The sequence below is a fragment of the Mustelus asterias genome, chromosome 6, assembly GCF_964213995.1.
Source record: "Mustelus asterias chromosome 6, sMusAst1.hap1.1, whole genome shotgun sequence".
In the NCBI taxonomy this organism is placed as follows: domain Eukaryota; kingdom Metazoa; phylum Chordata; class Chondrichthyes; order Carcharhiniformes; family Triakidae; genus Mustelus; species Mustelus asterias.
In genome coordinates this window covers 140,309,903-140,322,649 of record NC_135806.1, presented here as the reverse complement: position 1 = coordinate 140,322,649, position 12,747 = coordinate 140,309,903, and the positions used below count along the sequence as shown (strand labels likewise).

General features: G+C 48.7%; 2 protein-coding genes across 2 annotated transcripts in view; one reads left to right on the top strand and one right to left on the bottom strand.

Annotated features, from left to right (window-relative positions):
• LOC144495190 (uncharacterized) overlaps positions 1 to 12,747 on the bottom strand; it is a 984,403-nt gene that overhangs the window by 494,054 nt on the left and 477,602 nt on the right. The window lies entirely within an intron of this gene.
• The window catches only part of tmem8b (transmembrane protein 8B), a 171,320-nt gene that overhangs the window by 102,271 nt on the left and 56,302 nt on the right, over positions 1 to 12,747 (top strand). Inside the window, exon 5 of the mRNA XM_078215294.1 lies at positions 5,859 to 6,127. Coding sequence (XP_078071420.1) covers positions 5,859 to 6,127 — 269 coding nt within the window. The remainder of the gene's footprint in view (positions 1 to 5,858; positions 6,128 to 12,747) is intronic.

Here is a 12,747-nt window from a genome sequence, read left to right as displayed (position 1 = left end):
TCTCCCAGGAGGCGGAGCCCGACTGGGATGTACCACAACACTACAATACAAAGGTGTAACAACCCCACCCTAACCCCAACAGCAACAAGTAGCACAACCCATCCCTAACCTAACAGTAACATATGTGCATCCTTGTAGTACTGGCCAGACCCTGGCTCAGTACTATCCAGTGGGAACCAACGATGGTTCACCACATTCACCCCTCCTTTGAGAACAAAGTCCGGCGGGGTACAAAAAAACAGAATAAAATGTCATCAGTCTATAAGTTCAGACGGTCAGGGGGACCGCACCGTTGTTGTGACCTCCTCAATACCGGCGGTGACACCGGAGTAGGCACTTGCGGTGGCGTTCTCCCCAAGGCGGCGTCCAGCTGTTCTTCCACGGACTCACAGGCCGGTTGACCCTGAGGCGACGGTAGTCCATGGAGTCCTGACACGCCCTGAAGTGGCGACCATCCTCTGGACTCAGGCAAGCTGTACACGGGAGTAAAAGGGTTAAGCAATGGTCCCGATGCTGCCCGCGCCGTGTCCGGGGAAGAAACAAGAGTTAAGGGGTTTGTAACAGGGGGTATGGGAGCGACAGGGGTTGCTACGTCCCCTGCTGGCGCCAGGTCTCGGATCGAGACCGTGTCCTCTCGCCCGTCAGGGTATGCCACATAGGCATACTGAGGGATGGCGTGGAGGAGATGGACCTGTTCGACCAACGGGTCAGACTTGCGAGCCCTTACATGTCGCCGCAGGAGGACGGGTCCTGAATACGTCAACCAAGACGGTAATGATGTCCCCGAGGAAGACTTCTGAGGGAATGAAAACATCCTCTCGTGGGGAGTAGCATTGGTTGCCGTACACAGGAGTGAGCGAATAGAATGGAGCGCATCAGGGAGCACCTCTTGCCAATGGGAGACTGGAAGACGTTTTGACTTCAACGCCAGTAAGACAGCCTTCCAGACTGTAGCATTCTCACGTTCCACCTGTCCGTTACCCCTAGGGTTGTAGCTCGTGGTCCTACTAGAGGCAATCCCGTATGAGAGCAGGAATTGCCTCAAGTCATCGCTCATGAATGACGAGCCCCTGTCGCTGTGAATGTAGCCGGGGTACCCGAACAGGGTAAAGAGATCACGGAATGCCTTGATAACCGTGGCAGCGGATGTATCAGAGCAGGGAACAACAAAAGGGAACCTGGAGTACTCATCAATGATATTGAGGAAGTACACATTCCGATCTGTTGAGGGAAGGGGGCCCTTAAAATCGACACTCAGTCTCTCGAAGGGAAGAGTGGCCTTGACTAAATGTGCCCGGTCAGGTCGGTAAAAGTGCGGTTTGCATTCCGCGCAAACCCGACAGCTTCTTGTTACGGACCTGACGTCCTCCACCGAGTAGGGCAGGTTGCGGGCTTTTATAAAGTGGTAGAGCCAAGTGACCCCTGGTGGTCACACACCTCCGACTCCGTCGACCGTAATGGTGTCGTCCTGGCCTTGCACGTGGACGAACCCCTCGATGATTTCGACGACGAAGAGCCGAGCTCTGAAGAATCGCAGGCCGCACTGCCGTTCCTAGATTTAGATCGGCACACTTTCGAATAGTGCCCCTTCTTACCGCAGGCGGAGCACAACACAGCCTTAGCGGGACACCGTTGCCGAGTATGCTTCGCTCCCCCACAGAAGTAACACCGCGGGCCGCCCGGAGCTGCTGCCGTCATCTGGCCCGAGTGTGAGCACGCCATTACGCAGCATTTCGAACCCGAGGGACGAGGAGGGATCAGCGACTGCTCCTGCCACGTTGTCTCCACGAGGTCTTCAGGATACAATACTAGGCTTTTGGAGGCCGTCTCCAGCATCTCCGCTAGCTCGATTGCCTGGGTAAGGTCAAGGTTACCTTTCTCCAGTAGTTTGAATCGAATGTACGACGATCCGACTCCCGCCACAAACGCATCTCGGGCGAGGTCGTTCATGCTCTGCTCAGCCGACACAGCTTTGCAGTTACAGCCCCTGGCTAGCTGTAGGAGCTCGTTCGCATATTCCTCCATCGTTTCGCCAGACTGCCGTCGTCGAGTGGCTAAGAGGTAACGAGCGTGTATTTCATTGGGTGGTTTGATATAACGCTTCTTCAGAAGCTCGAGGGCCTTTGTGTAATCGGTGGCCGCACGGATCGCGAGGTAGACAGTGTTGCTTACCCTCGCATGGAGGACCCGGAGTCTGTGATCATAAGAACATAAGAACATAAGAAATAGGAGCAGGAGTAGGCCATCTAGCCCCTCGAGCCTGCCCCGCCATTCAATAAGATCATGGCTGATCTGACGTGGATCAGTACCACTTACCCGCCTGATCCCCATAACCCTTAATTCCCTTACCGATCAGGAAGCCATCCATCCGCGCTTTAAACATATTCAGCGAGGTAGCCTCCACCACCTCAGTGGGCAGAGAATTCCAGAGATTCACCACCCTCTGGGAGAAGAAGTTCCTCCTCAACTCTGTCTTAAACCGACCCCCCTTTATTTTGAGGCTGTGTCCTCTAGTTTTAACTTCCTTACTAAGTGGAAAGAATCTCTCCGCCTCCACCCTATCCAGCCCCCGCATTATCTTATAAGTCTCCATAAGATCCCCCCTCATCCTTCTAAACTCCAACGAGTACAAACCCAATCTCCTCAGCCTCTCCTCATAATCCAAACCCCTCATCTCCGGTATCATCTGTGGTGACCGCTGCGGAGGCTGCCAGGTAGTCTTCGAAACACTTCAGCCAGTGGTCGAAGGTGTTAGAGGCGCCCACCGCACGTGGATCTAGTGTAAGGCGTTCCGGCTTCAGTATCTGCTCCATACTCTCTTTTTTTTTCTTCGACGAGAGTTTAACAACAGTAAATAAAATTGATGCGCGTTATCATACACGAGGCTAGATGCTCAGGAAATAAAGACTTTTATTTACTGTAATGAAGCAGCCAATAATTATATACACGATCCCAGACTGAGGGGTCCCAGCCAGAGCAGGGACCTTTACACCTCTCCCAGGAGGCGGAGCCCGACTGGGATGTACCACAACACTACAGTACAAAGGTGTAACAACCCCACCCTAACCCCAACAGCAACAAGTAGCACAACCCATCCCTAACCCAACAGTAACATATGTACATCCTTGTAGTACTGGCCAGACCCTGGCTCAGTACTATCCAGTGGGAACCAACGATGGTTCACCACACACCCATCTAGGCAAGTGGAGAGCATTCCACTGTTAGCTTGGGACTGGACTATTCCAGAAGATTCCTGGCTGGCCTTCCACATTCCACCTTCCATAAGCTTCAGTTTATCCAAAGCACAGCTTCTGTTGTCTTTCTGCACACCAACCCACCCATGCTCCATTGTGCTCACTGACCTGCACTGGTTCCCACAGCAACACCACAGTATCTTCCTTTTTTTCAAATCCTTCTCCATATCCGTAACCTCCTTCAGCCCCTTCCAGATTTTGATTTGATTTGATTTTGATTTGATTTATTATTGTCACATGTATTAGTATACAGTGAAAAGTATTGTTTCTTGCGCGCTATACAGACAAAACACACTGTTCATAGAGAAGGAAACGAGTGAGTGCAGAATGTTACAGTCATAGCTAGGGTGTAGAGAAAGATCAACTTAATGCAAGGTAGACCCATTCAAACGTCTGACAGCAGCAGGGAAGAAGCTGTTCTGGAGTCGGTTGGTACATGTCCTCAGACTTTTGTATCTTTTTCCTGATGGAAGAAGGTGGAAGAGAGAATGTCCGGGGTGCGTGGGGTCCTTAATTATGCTGGCTGCTTTGTCGAGGCAGCGGGAAGTGTAGACAGAGTCAATGGATGGGAGGCGGGTTTGCGTGATGGATTGGGCTACATTCACAACCTTTTGTAGTTCCTTGCGGTCTTGGGCAGAGCAGGAGCCCATACCAAGCTGTGATACAACCAGAAAGAATGCTTTCTATGGAGCATCTGTAAAAGTTGGTGAGAGTCGTAGCTGACATGCCAAATTTCCTTCGTCTTCTGAGAAAGTAGAGGTATTGATGAGTTTTCTTAACCATAGTGTTGGCATGGGGGGACCAGGACAGGTTGTTGGTGATCTGGACACCTAAAAGCTTGAAGATATCCCTGCATTCCTCCAATTCTGGCATCTTTAACACTCCCATATTGGCGGCCATGCCTTCAGTGTCTGGTCCCTCAGTCCTGGGTTTCTCTCCCGCAACCTCCCCGCCTCACTTTCCTTCTTTAAGATATTTCTCAAAACCGATCTCTTTGACGAGGTTTGTGGTCACCTGACCCAACATGGCCTACGTGGCTCAGTGTCGAATTTGGTTCGAGTGAAACATTCTGGAAGGTTTCGCTATGTTAAAGGAGATATACAAACGCAGGATTGTTGTTGTATCCTTACGATGTTGCCCCGAGGCACAGAGTAAATGAGCAGAAGGATTTGCAGGCTGACTAACAGACTGGCAACTGAGAACTGCTTGTGAGCAAGAATCAGAGCTCGGCAGCGCCGGACCAGAATCAATGGATCATCAGGAAAAAGCTGACAAAAGAACAGTGAAAATCTGTAACTCACTGCCCCAAAACGGCTGCTGATGCTGGGACTGAATCTGGTTACAGCGTGAGGGGACACTGAACAACGCCTCCCAGCCCTCCCCATCTCCACATCCCAGACCGAGTGGGTCGCACTCTCCATGGGACTCTAAGGTTATGCATTCAAGCCCCACTGCAGTGATTAGCACGTGTAATCCATGCTGAGGACCTGGTGCAGTGCTGGGGAAGTGCTGCACTCTTCATACAATCATAGAATCCCTACAGTGCAGCAGGAGGCCATTCAGCCCACCGAGGCTGCACCGACTCCCCGGCAGAGCATCCCACCGAGGCCCTATCCCAGTATCCCAGTGGTGAGCACTGCTGTCTCAAAGCGCCAGGGACCCGGGTTCGATTCCCGGCTTGGGTGACTGTCTGTGCGGAGTCTGCATGTTCTCCCCGTGTCTGCGTGGGTTTCCTTCGGATGCTCCGGTTTCCTCCCACAGTCCGAAAGGCATGCTGGTTAGGTGAATTGGCCGTGCTAAACTCTCCCTCAGTGTACCCGAACAGGCGCCAGAGTGTGGCGACTAGGGGATTTTCACAGTAACTTCATTGCAGTGTTAGTGTAAGCCTAGTTGTAACTAATAAATAAACTTTGAAACAAATAAACTTCAACCCCAAATATTTACTCCACTAATCCCCCGAATCTACATGCCTTGAGACACTATGGGGCAATTTAGCTTGGTCAATCCACCTAACCTGCACATGTTTGGACTGTGGAGGAAACCGGAACACCCGGGGGAAACCCACACAGACACAGGGAGAATGTGCAAACTCCACACAGACAGTGACCCAAGCTGGGAATCGAACACGGGTCCCTGGCGCTGTGAGGCAGCAGTGCTAACCACTGTGACACTGTGATAACCATTGTTGCTCAGACGAGGAACCGAGGCCCTGCCCACTCTCTAAGACAGAGCTCAGAAGTCCAAAGGCTCTTCTAGATGAAGAGCAGGAGCTTTGTCCGTTGTTGTCCCTACATCTATAACCGATTGTCTGGACATTACCTCATTGCTCTTTTGTGGGATCTTGCTGTGCACAGGACTGAGGTAAATGATTTTTACTGCCTGAGACTTTCAGGGAATATGGAACCAAGAGAGGTAAAGGGATTAAGGTGCAGATGAACTATGGTCTAACTGAGGAGCAGGTTCAAGGGGCTGAATGGCCTCCTCCTGTTCCAATGTGGAAATAATTCTATCTGGGTAATCGGAGTGTTTTTAAACAAACAGCTGGATCTGCCCGCTCTGGTTTTGATCTCTCTTCCTCAGAATCTGCCCTTTTCTCCTCCTCAGGGTTTTTATTCCGAGTTACACCTCCCGGGTATTGGTCCATCTCACAGACTGCAGCAACAGTAACAGGACGGTGAGGGGCTGCCCCGTGCTGCTGAAGCTTAGGGCAAAAGCCCCCCCACTCCACAACTCCACCCGCGTCAACTGCCGAGACCGACAAGTCTGCGAGCTGCAAGACAAGGCCCCCTTCTGGCAGCAATGGTACTACATCCTGGTGGAGAAGACCGTTCGCAACATCAACGTGAACTTCCGGGTCGGGGTTCACATCAGAGGTAAGAGGTCAAGGTCCTTGACCTGATGCAGGGAGTCTCGAAACCTGGTGGCATGGAGGATATAGAAACTAGAAGCAGGAGTAGGCCATTCGGCCCTTCCAGCCTGCTCCGCCATTCATTTTAATCATGGCTGATCATCCAATTCAATATCCTGATCCCCCCTTCCCCCATATCCCTTGATCCCTCTAGCCCCAAGAGCTATATCTAATTTCTTCTTGAAATCAGACAATGTTTTGGCCTCAACTACATTCTGTGGGAGTGAATTCCACACATTCACCACACTCTGGGTGAAGAAATTTCTCCTCACTTCAGTTCTAAAAGGTTTACCCCTTATCACTAGATTCACTCGGTTGATTCCGGAGTTGAGAGGGTTGGCTTATGGGGAGAGACTGAGTAGACTGGGGCTATACTCATTGGAATTCAGAAGAATGAGGGGCGATCTGATAGAAACTTAAAAGATTATGAAGGGAATAGATAAGATAGAAGCAGGGAGGTTGTTTCCACTGGCAGGTGAAACTAGAACTAGGGGGCATTGCCTCAAAATAAGGGGCAGCAGATTTAGGACTGAGTTGAGGAGGAACTTCTTCACACAAAGGGTTGTGAATCTGTGGAATTCCCTGCCCAGTGAAGCAGTTGAGGCTACCTCATTGAATGTTTTTAAGGCAAGGATAGATAACTTTTTGAACAGTAAAGGAATTAAGGGTTATGGTGAGCGGGCGGGTAAGTGGAGCTGAGTCCACAAAAAGATCAGCCATGATCTTATTGAATGGCGGAGCAGGCTTGAGGGGCCAGGTGGCCTACTCCTGCTCCGAGTTCTTATCTTCTTATGTTCTTATCCTCAAACTATGACCCCTAGTTCTGGAGAACACTGGGAACATTCTTTCTGAATCTACCCTGTCTAACCCTGTTAGAATTTTATAAGTTTCTATGAGATCCCCTCTCACTCTGCTAAACTCCAGTGAATATAATCTTAACCGACTTAGTCTCTCCTCATATGATAGACCTGCCATCCCAGGAATCAGGCTGGTAAACCTTCACTGCACTCCCTCTATAGCAAGGACATCCTTCCTCGGATAAGGACACCGAAACTGAACACAATACTCCAGGTGTGACCTCACCAATGTGCTGTACAACTGCAGCAAAACATCCCTATCCCTAAACTCAAATCCTCTCACTGTGAAGGCCAACATACCATTTGCCTTCTTTACTGCCTGCTGTACCTGCACGCTTACTTTCAGCAACTGATGCACAAGGGCGCCAAGGTCTCGTTGAGTATCCACCTTTCTCAATTTACACCCATTCAAGTAATAATCTGCCTTCCTATTAGTGAGGAGCTATCATCAGTACTGATTTGATTTTGATTTGATTTATTATTGTCGCATGTATTAACATACAGTGAAAAGTATTGTTTCTTGCGCGCTATACAGACAAAGCATACCGTTCATAGAGAAGGAGAGTGCAGAATGTCGTGTTACAGTCATAGCTAGGGTGTAGAGAAAGATCAACTGAATGCAAGGTAGGTCCATTCAAAGGTCTGACAGCAGCAGGGAAGAAGCTGTTCTTGAGTCGGTTGGTACGTGTCCTCAGACGTCTATATCTTTTTTCCGATGGGAGAAGGTGGAAGAGAGAATGTCCGGGGTGCGTGGGGTCCTTAATTATGCTGGATGCTTTGCCGAGGCAGTGGGAAGTGTAGACAAAGTCAATGGATGGGACGATGGTTTGTGTGATGGATTGGGCTACATTCACGACCTTTTGTCGTTCCTTGCAGTCTTGGACAGAGCAGGAGCCATACCAAGCTGTGATACAACCAGAAAGAATGCTTTCTATGTAAATGTTAGTGAGAGTCGTAGCTGACATGCCAAATTTCCTTAGTTCTCTGAGAAAGTAGAGGCATTGGTTAGAAAGCACACAGTAACTATGTAGATATGTTGATTCACAAGAATTTAATTACAATAGACAAACAGCGTTATCTGTCTCCCATTCCTTCCAGTCTCTTGGAATTCCATTGCTCTGAACCTCCCCAGTGGTGCCAGCTTGTGGCTCAGTGGCTGTCATTCTCAGGGGCAATCAGAGAACACACTCCAAAGGCATTAGTGCAGAATGGAAGCTGACATTCCAGTACAGTACAGAGGGAGTGCTGCACTGTCGAATGTATCTCAGATAAAATGTTGAGACAAAGCCCCACCTTCTATTTGAAGAAGAACAAAAAAGTTCCAAGTTACTTTTGAAAGAAGACTAGGGGACGTCTCTCCAGAGCTCTGCCCAATATTTGTCCTTCACCCAACACCCAAAAGCAGATTACGGGGCCATTAACTCTTTGTGAAGATTTGCTGTACGCAAATGGGTTTGCTACATCACGATAGTAACTACACTTCAAAAGGACTTTAAGATGTCTTGTGTTTGTGTAAAATGGGCCATAAAAATGAAACTTTTTCTCTCTTTACCTCCCATTTCAAACAATAATTTTAAAATCTGCATCTTCAAGTCGAATTTTCCAGACACTTGTCCCGGACACTCACAAAGCTCTGAGTGAAAAAATTGCCCCTCTGGACCCTTTTGTATCTCTCCCCTCTAACCTTAAACCTACGCCCTCTAGTTTTAGACTAGTCATCATTGCAGGAACTGAAAGTTAGTGAAAACATAAAAAAGCAAACCAAGCGTGGGGCTTCATTGCTGGAGGGATTGAATTGAAAAGTGGGGGAAAGTTACGCTGAAACTATTAAATCTTGGTTCGACCACACTTCGAGCATTGTGTGCAGTTATACTCACCATTGTAATAAAAAAGATATAGAGGCATTGGAGACATTGCAGCGAAGATTTACAAGGATGATCCCAGGAATGTTTGGGTATATATACTTCAGGAAAGGGTTGACAACTGGATCCCTTCTCTCTTGAAAAAGGAAGGCTGAGGGTTGATCTTAATGAGGTCTTTAAAATTCTGGAAGGTTGATGGAATGGACGCTGGGAGAATGTTTCCTTTTTTATTAATTTACAGGATGTGGACGTCACTGGCAAGACCAGATTTTATTGCCCATCCCTAATTGCCCCTTGAGAAGGTGGGGGTGAGCTGCCTTTTTGAACCGCTGCAGTCCATGTGGTGTAGGTACACCCTCAGTGCTGTTAGGGAGGACCCAGCGACAGTGAAGGAACGGCGATATATTTCCAAGTCAGGATGGTGAGTGAGGGGAATCTCCAGGTGGTGGTGTTTCCATGTTACTGCTGCCCTTGTCCTTCTAGGTGGCAGTGGTTGTGGGTATAGAAGGTGCTGTGGAGGGAGCAGAGTGGGCCAGAGTACAACTAGAGGCGGTCAGTATATGAGAGTCACCAAGAAATCCAAGAGGGAGTTCAGAAGAAGTCTCACTGTTCCTGGGTAAAAGTGTCAATCAGACAGGGCTATTTTTATTTCAGTAACCGAGGGTTTGACCATGAGGGTGGGATTTCTGGCAGCACCTGCCCCAAGACCGGAAATTCCCTCCTGAGGCCAATATATCTCTAAATGGTCTGCCAAATATTTGGTCCACGCATGACGATTCCTGTGGCAGGCTGAGTCAGCGCTGACTGAAGACACGGGTGCATTTCACCAAAGGGAATGGATAAATACTCAAACAGGGAGACCTGCAGGTCCTTGGAGAAAGAGGATGGAGAGTGGGACTAATTGGAAACTCTTCCAAAGACATGGTACTTGCACATTAGGTGCAGTATGTCTCGAAAATACAAAGTGGAAATCTCAACCCTGACAACCATCCTCTCCATGCACTTCACACAGGCAGAGATAGCAGAAACCAAACACACTGAGTCACCGTGGTACCTGTGGGTCCCTTTTAATGATGGCCTGTCAGGCTCTCTGCCTGAAGTGTGGTATCATTGTCGAGTGGCTGCCCGAGGTGGAGGTTGAGGGAGGCTGACTGCAGATGCTGACCGTCACTATCTAATCTGCATCGCACTGAGAGGCCACTCTTATTATCCCAAAGGACCAAAGATAAAAGTGGCATTGATATGATACCATTCCCGACGGGTAGTCTCAATGCTCTTTGCAGCCAATTCAGCACTTTTCGAAGATTAATCCATGCCGGATTATAGGAAAAGGTAGCAGTTAAATTGTGCACAGCAAGATCCCACAAGCATCAATGTGATGATGCCCGGATAATCAGCTTTAGAAACTGAGATAAGGGTCTGAATTCTCCGGCGGTTTCACGCCCCACTGACGCTGCTACCGAGGACAGAGAATTTGGCGTTCAGCCAAATCTCTGATGACTGCAGCGGGACTGGAGAATCCCGCCAGCATGAACAGTCAGAAAATTCTAGCCAAGAAATATTGGGGGGATTTGCCTAGTTACCACCCCCCACACACACACACCCCCCTCCCCCAACCCCCCCAATGACGGAGCAGATCTACCCATCCCACCAAAGGCCACAGCGACTTACATTGCCCACCAGTGCAGTATTCATGGAAACCATGTCAAAGGTCAACTTTGGCAGGACAAGAAGAACCCGTGGGGGTGGGAAGTGCTGGAAAACTCCACCATTGTTACTCTTGGAGGTCTGCTGGAGTTTGGAATCCTCTTCGCCAGGCAGCAGTGGAGGCTGGAGTCAGTGAATATATCCAAGGCCAAGTTTTGATCAACAAGGGGGACAAAGGTTCGGGGGGGGACAGACAGGAAAATGGGCTGAAGGCCACAATCAGATGAGCCATGGTCTTACTGAGTGGCTTGAGGGCCGGGACTTTCTTTATTCTTTCATAAGAACATAAGAACCAGAAGCAGGAGTAGGCCATCTTGCCCCTCGAGCCTGCTCCGCCATTCAATAAGATCATGGCTGATCTTTTCGTGGGCTCAGCTCCCCTTACCCGCCCGCTCACCATAACCCTTAATTCCTTTACTGTTCAAAAATTTATCTATCCTTGCCTTAAAAACATTCAACGAGGTAGCCTCAACTGCTTCACAGGGCAGGGAATTCCACAGATTCACAACCCTTTATGTGAAGAAGTTCCTCCTCAACTCAGTCCTAAATCTGCTTCCCCTTATTTTGAGGCTATGCCCCCTAGTTCTAGTTTCACCCGCCAGTGGAAGCAACTTTGCTGCTTCTATCTTATCTATTCCCTTCATAATCTTATATGTTTCTATAAGATCTCCCCTCATTCTTCTGAATTCCAATGAGTATAGCCCCAGTCCACTCAGTCTCTCCTCATAAGCCAACCCTCTCAACTCCAGAATCAACCTAGTGAATCTCCTCTGCTCCCCCTCCAGTGCCAGTATATCCTTTCTCAAGTAAGGAGACCAAAACTGTACACAGTACTCCAGGTGTGGCCTCACCAGCACCTTATACAGCTGCAACATAATCTCGCTGTTTTTAAACTCCATCCCTCCAGCAATGAAGGACAGAATTCCATTTGCCTTCTTAATTACCTGCTGCATCTGCAAACCAAGATTCCTGCACAGGACACCCAGGTCCCTCTGCACAGCAGCATGCTGCAATTTTTTACCATGTAAATAAGAGTCCATTTTGCTGTTGTTCCTACCAAAATGGATGACCTCACATTTACCAACATTGTACTCCATCTGCCAGACCCTCGTCCACCCACTTAGGCTATCTGTATCCCATCTTTCATGGGACACGGGCGTCCTGGCTGGGCCAACACTTGTTGCTCATCCCTAATTACTCTTGAATTGAGTGTCTCGCTCGCCCATTTCAGAGGCAGCTAAGAGTCAACCACATTGCTGTGGCTCTGGAGTCACATGTAGGCCAGACCAGGTAAGGATGGCAGATTTCCTTCCCTTTGATTTGATTTGATCTGATTTGATTTATTATTGTCACATGTATTAACATACAGTGAAAAGTATTGTTTCTTGCGCGCTATATAGACAAAACATACTGTTCATAGAGAAGGAAAGGAGAGAGTGCAGAATGTAGTGTTACAGTCATAGCTAGAGAATAAAGAAAGATCAACTTAATGTAAGGTAGGTCCATTCAAAAGTCTGACAGCAGCAGGGGAGAAGCTGTTCTTGAGTCGGTTGGTATGTGACCTCAGACTTTTGTATCTTTTTCCCGACAGAAGGAGGTGGAAGAGAGAATGTCCGGGGTGCGTGGGGTCCTTAATTATGCTGCCTGCTTTTCCGAGGCAGCGGGAAGTGTAGACAGAGTCAATGGATGGGAGGCTGGTTTGTGTAATGGATTGGGCTACATTCATGACCTTTTGTAGTTCCTTGCGGTCTTGGGCAGAACAGGAGCCATACCAAGCTGTGATGCAACCAGAAAGAACGCTTTCTATGGTGCATCTGTAAAAGTTGATGAGAGTCATAGCTGACATGCCAAATTCCCTTAGTCTTCTGAGAAGGTAGAGGTGTTGGTGGGCTTTCTTAACTATAGTGTCGGCATGGGAGGACCCGGACAGATTGTTGGTGATCTGGACACCTAAAAACTTGAAGCTCTTGATGCTTTCTACTTCATCCCGATTGGTGTAGACAGGGGCATGTTCCCCTTTACACTTCCTGAAGTCGATGACAATCTCTTTGTTTTGTTGACATTGAGGGAGAGATTATTGTTGCCGCACCAGTTCACCAGATTCTCTATCTCATTCCTGTACTCTGTCTCGTCATTGTTTGAAATCCGACCCACCAAGG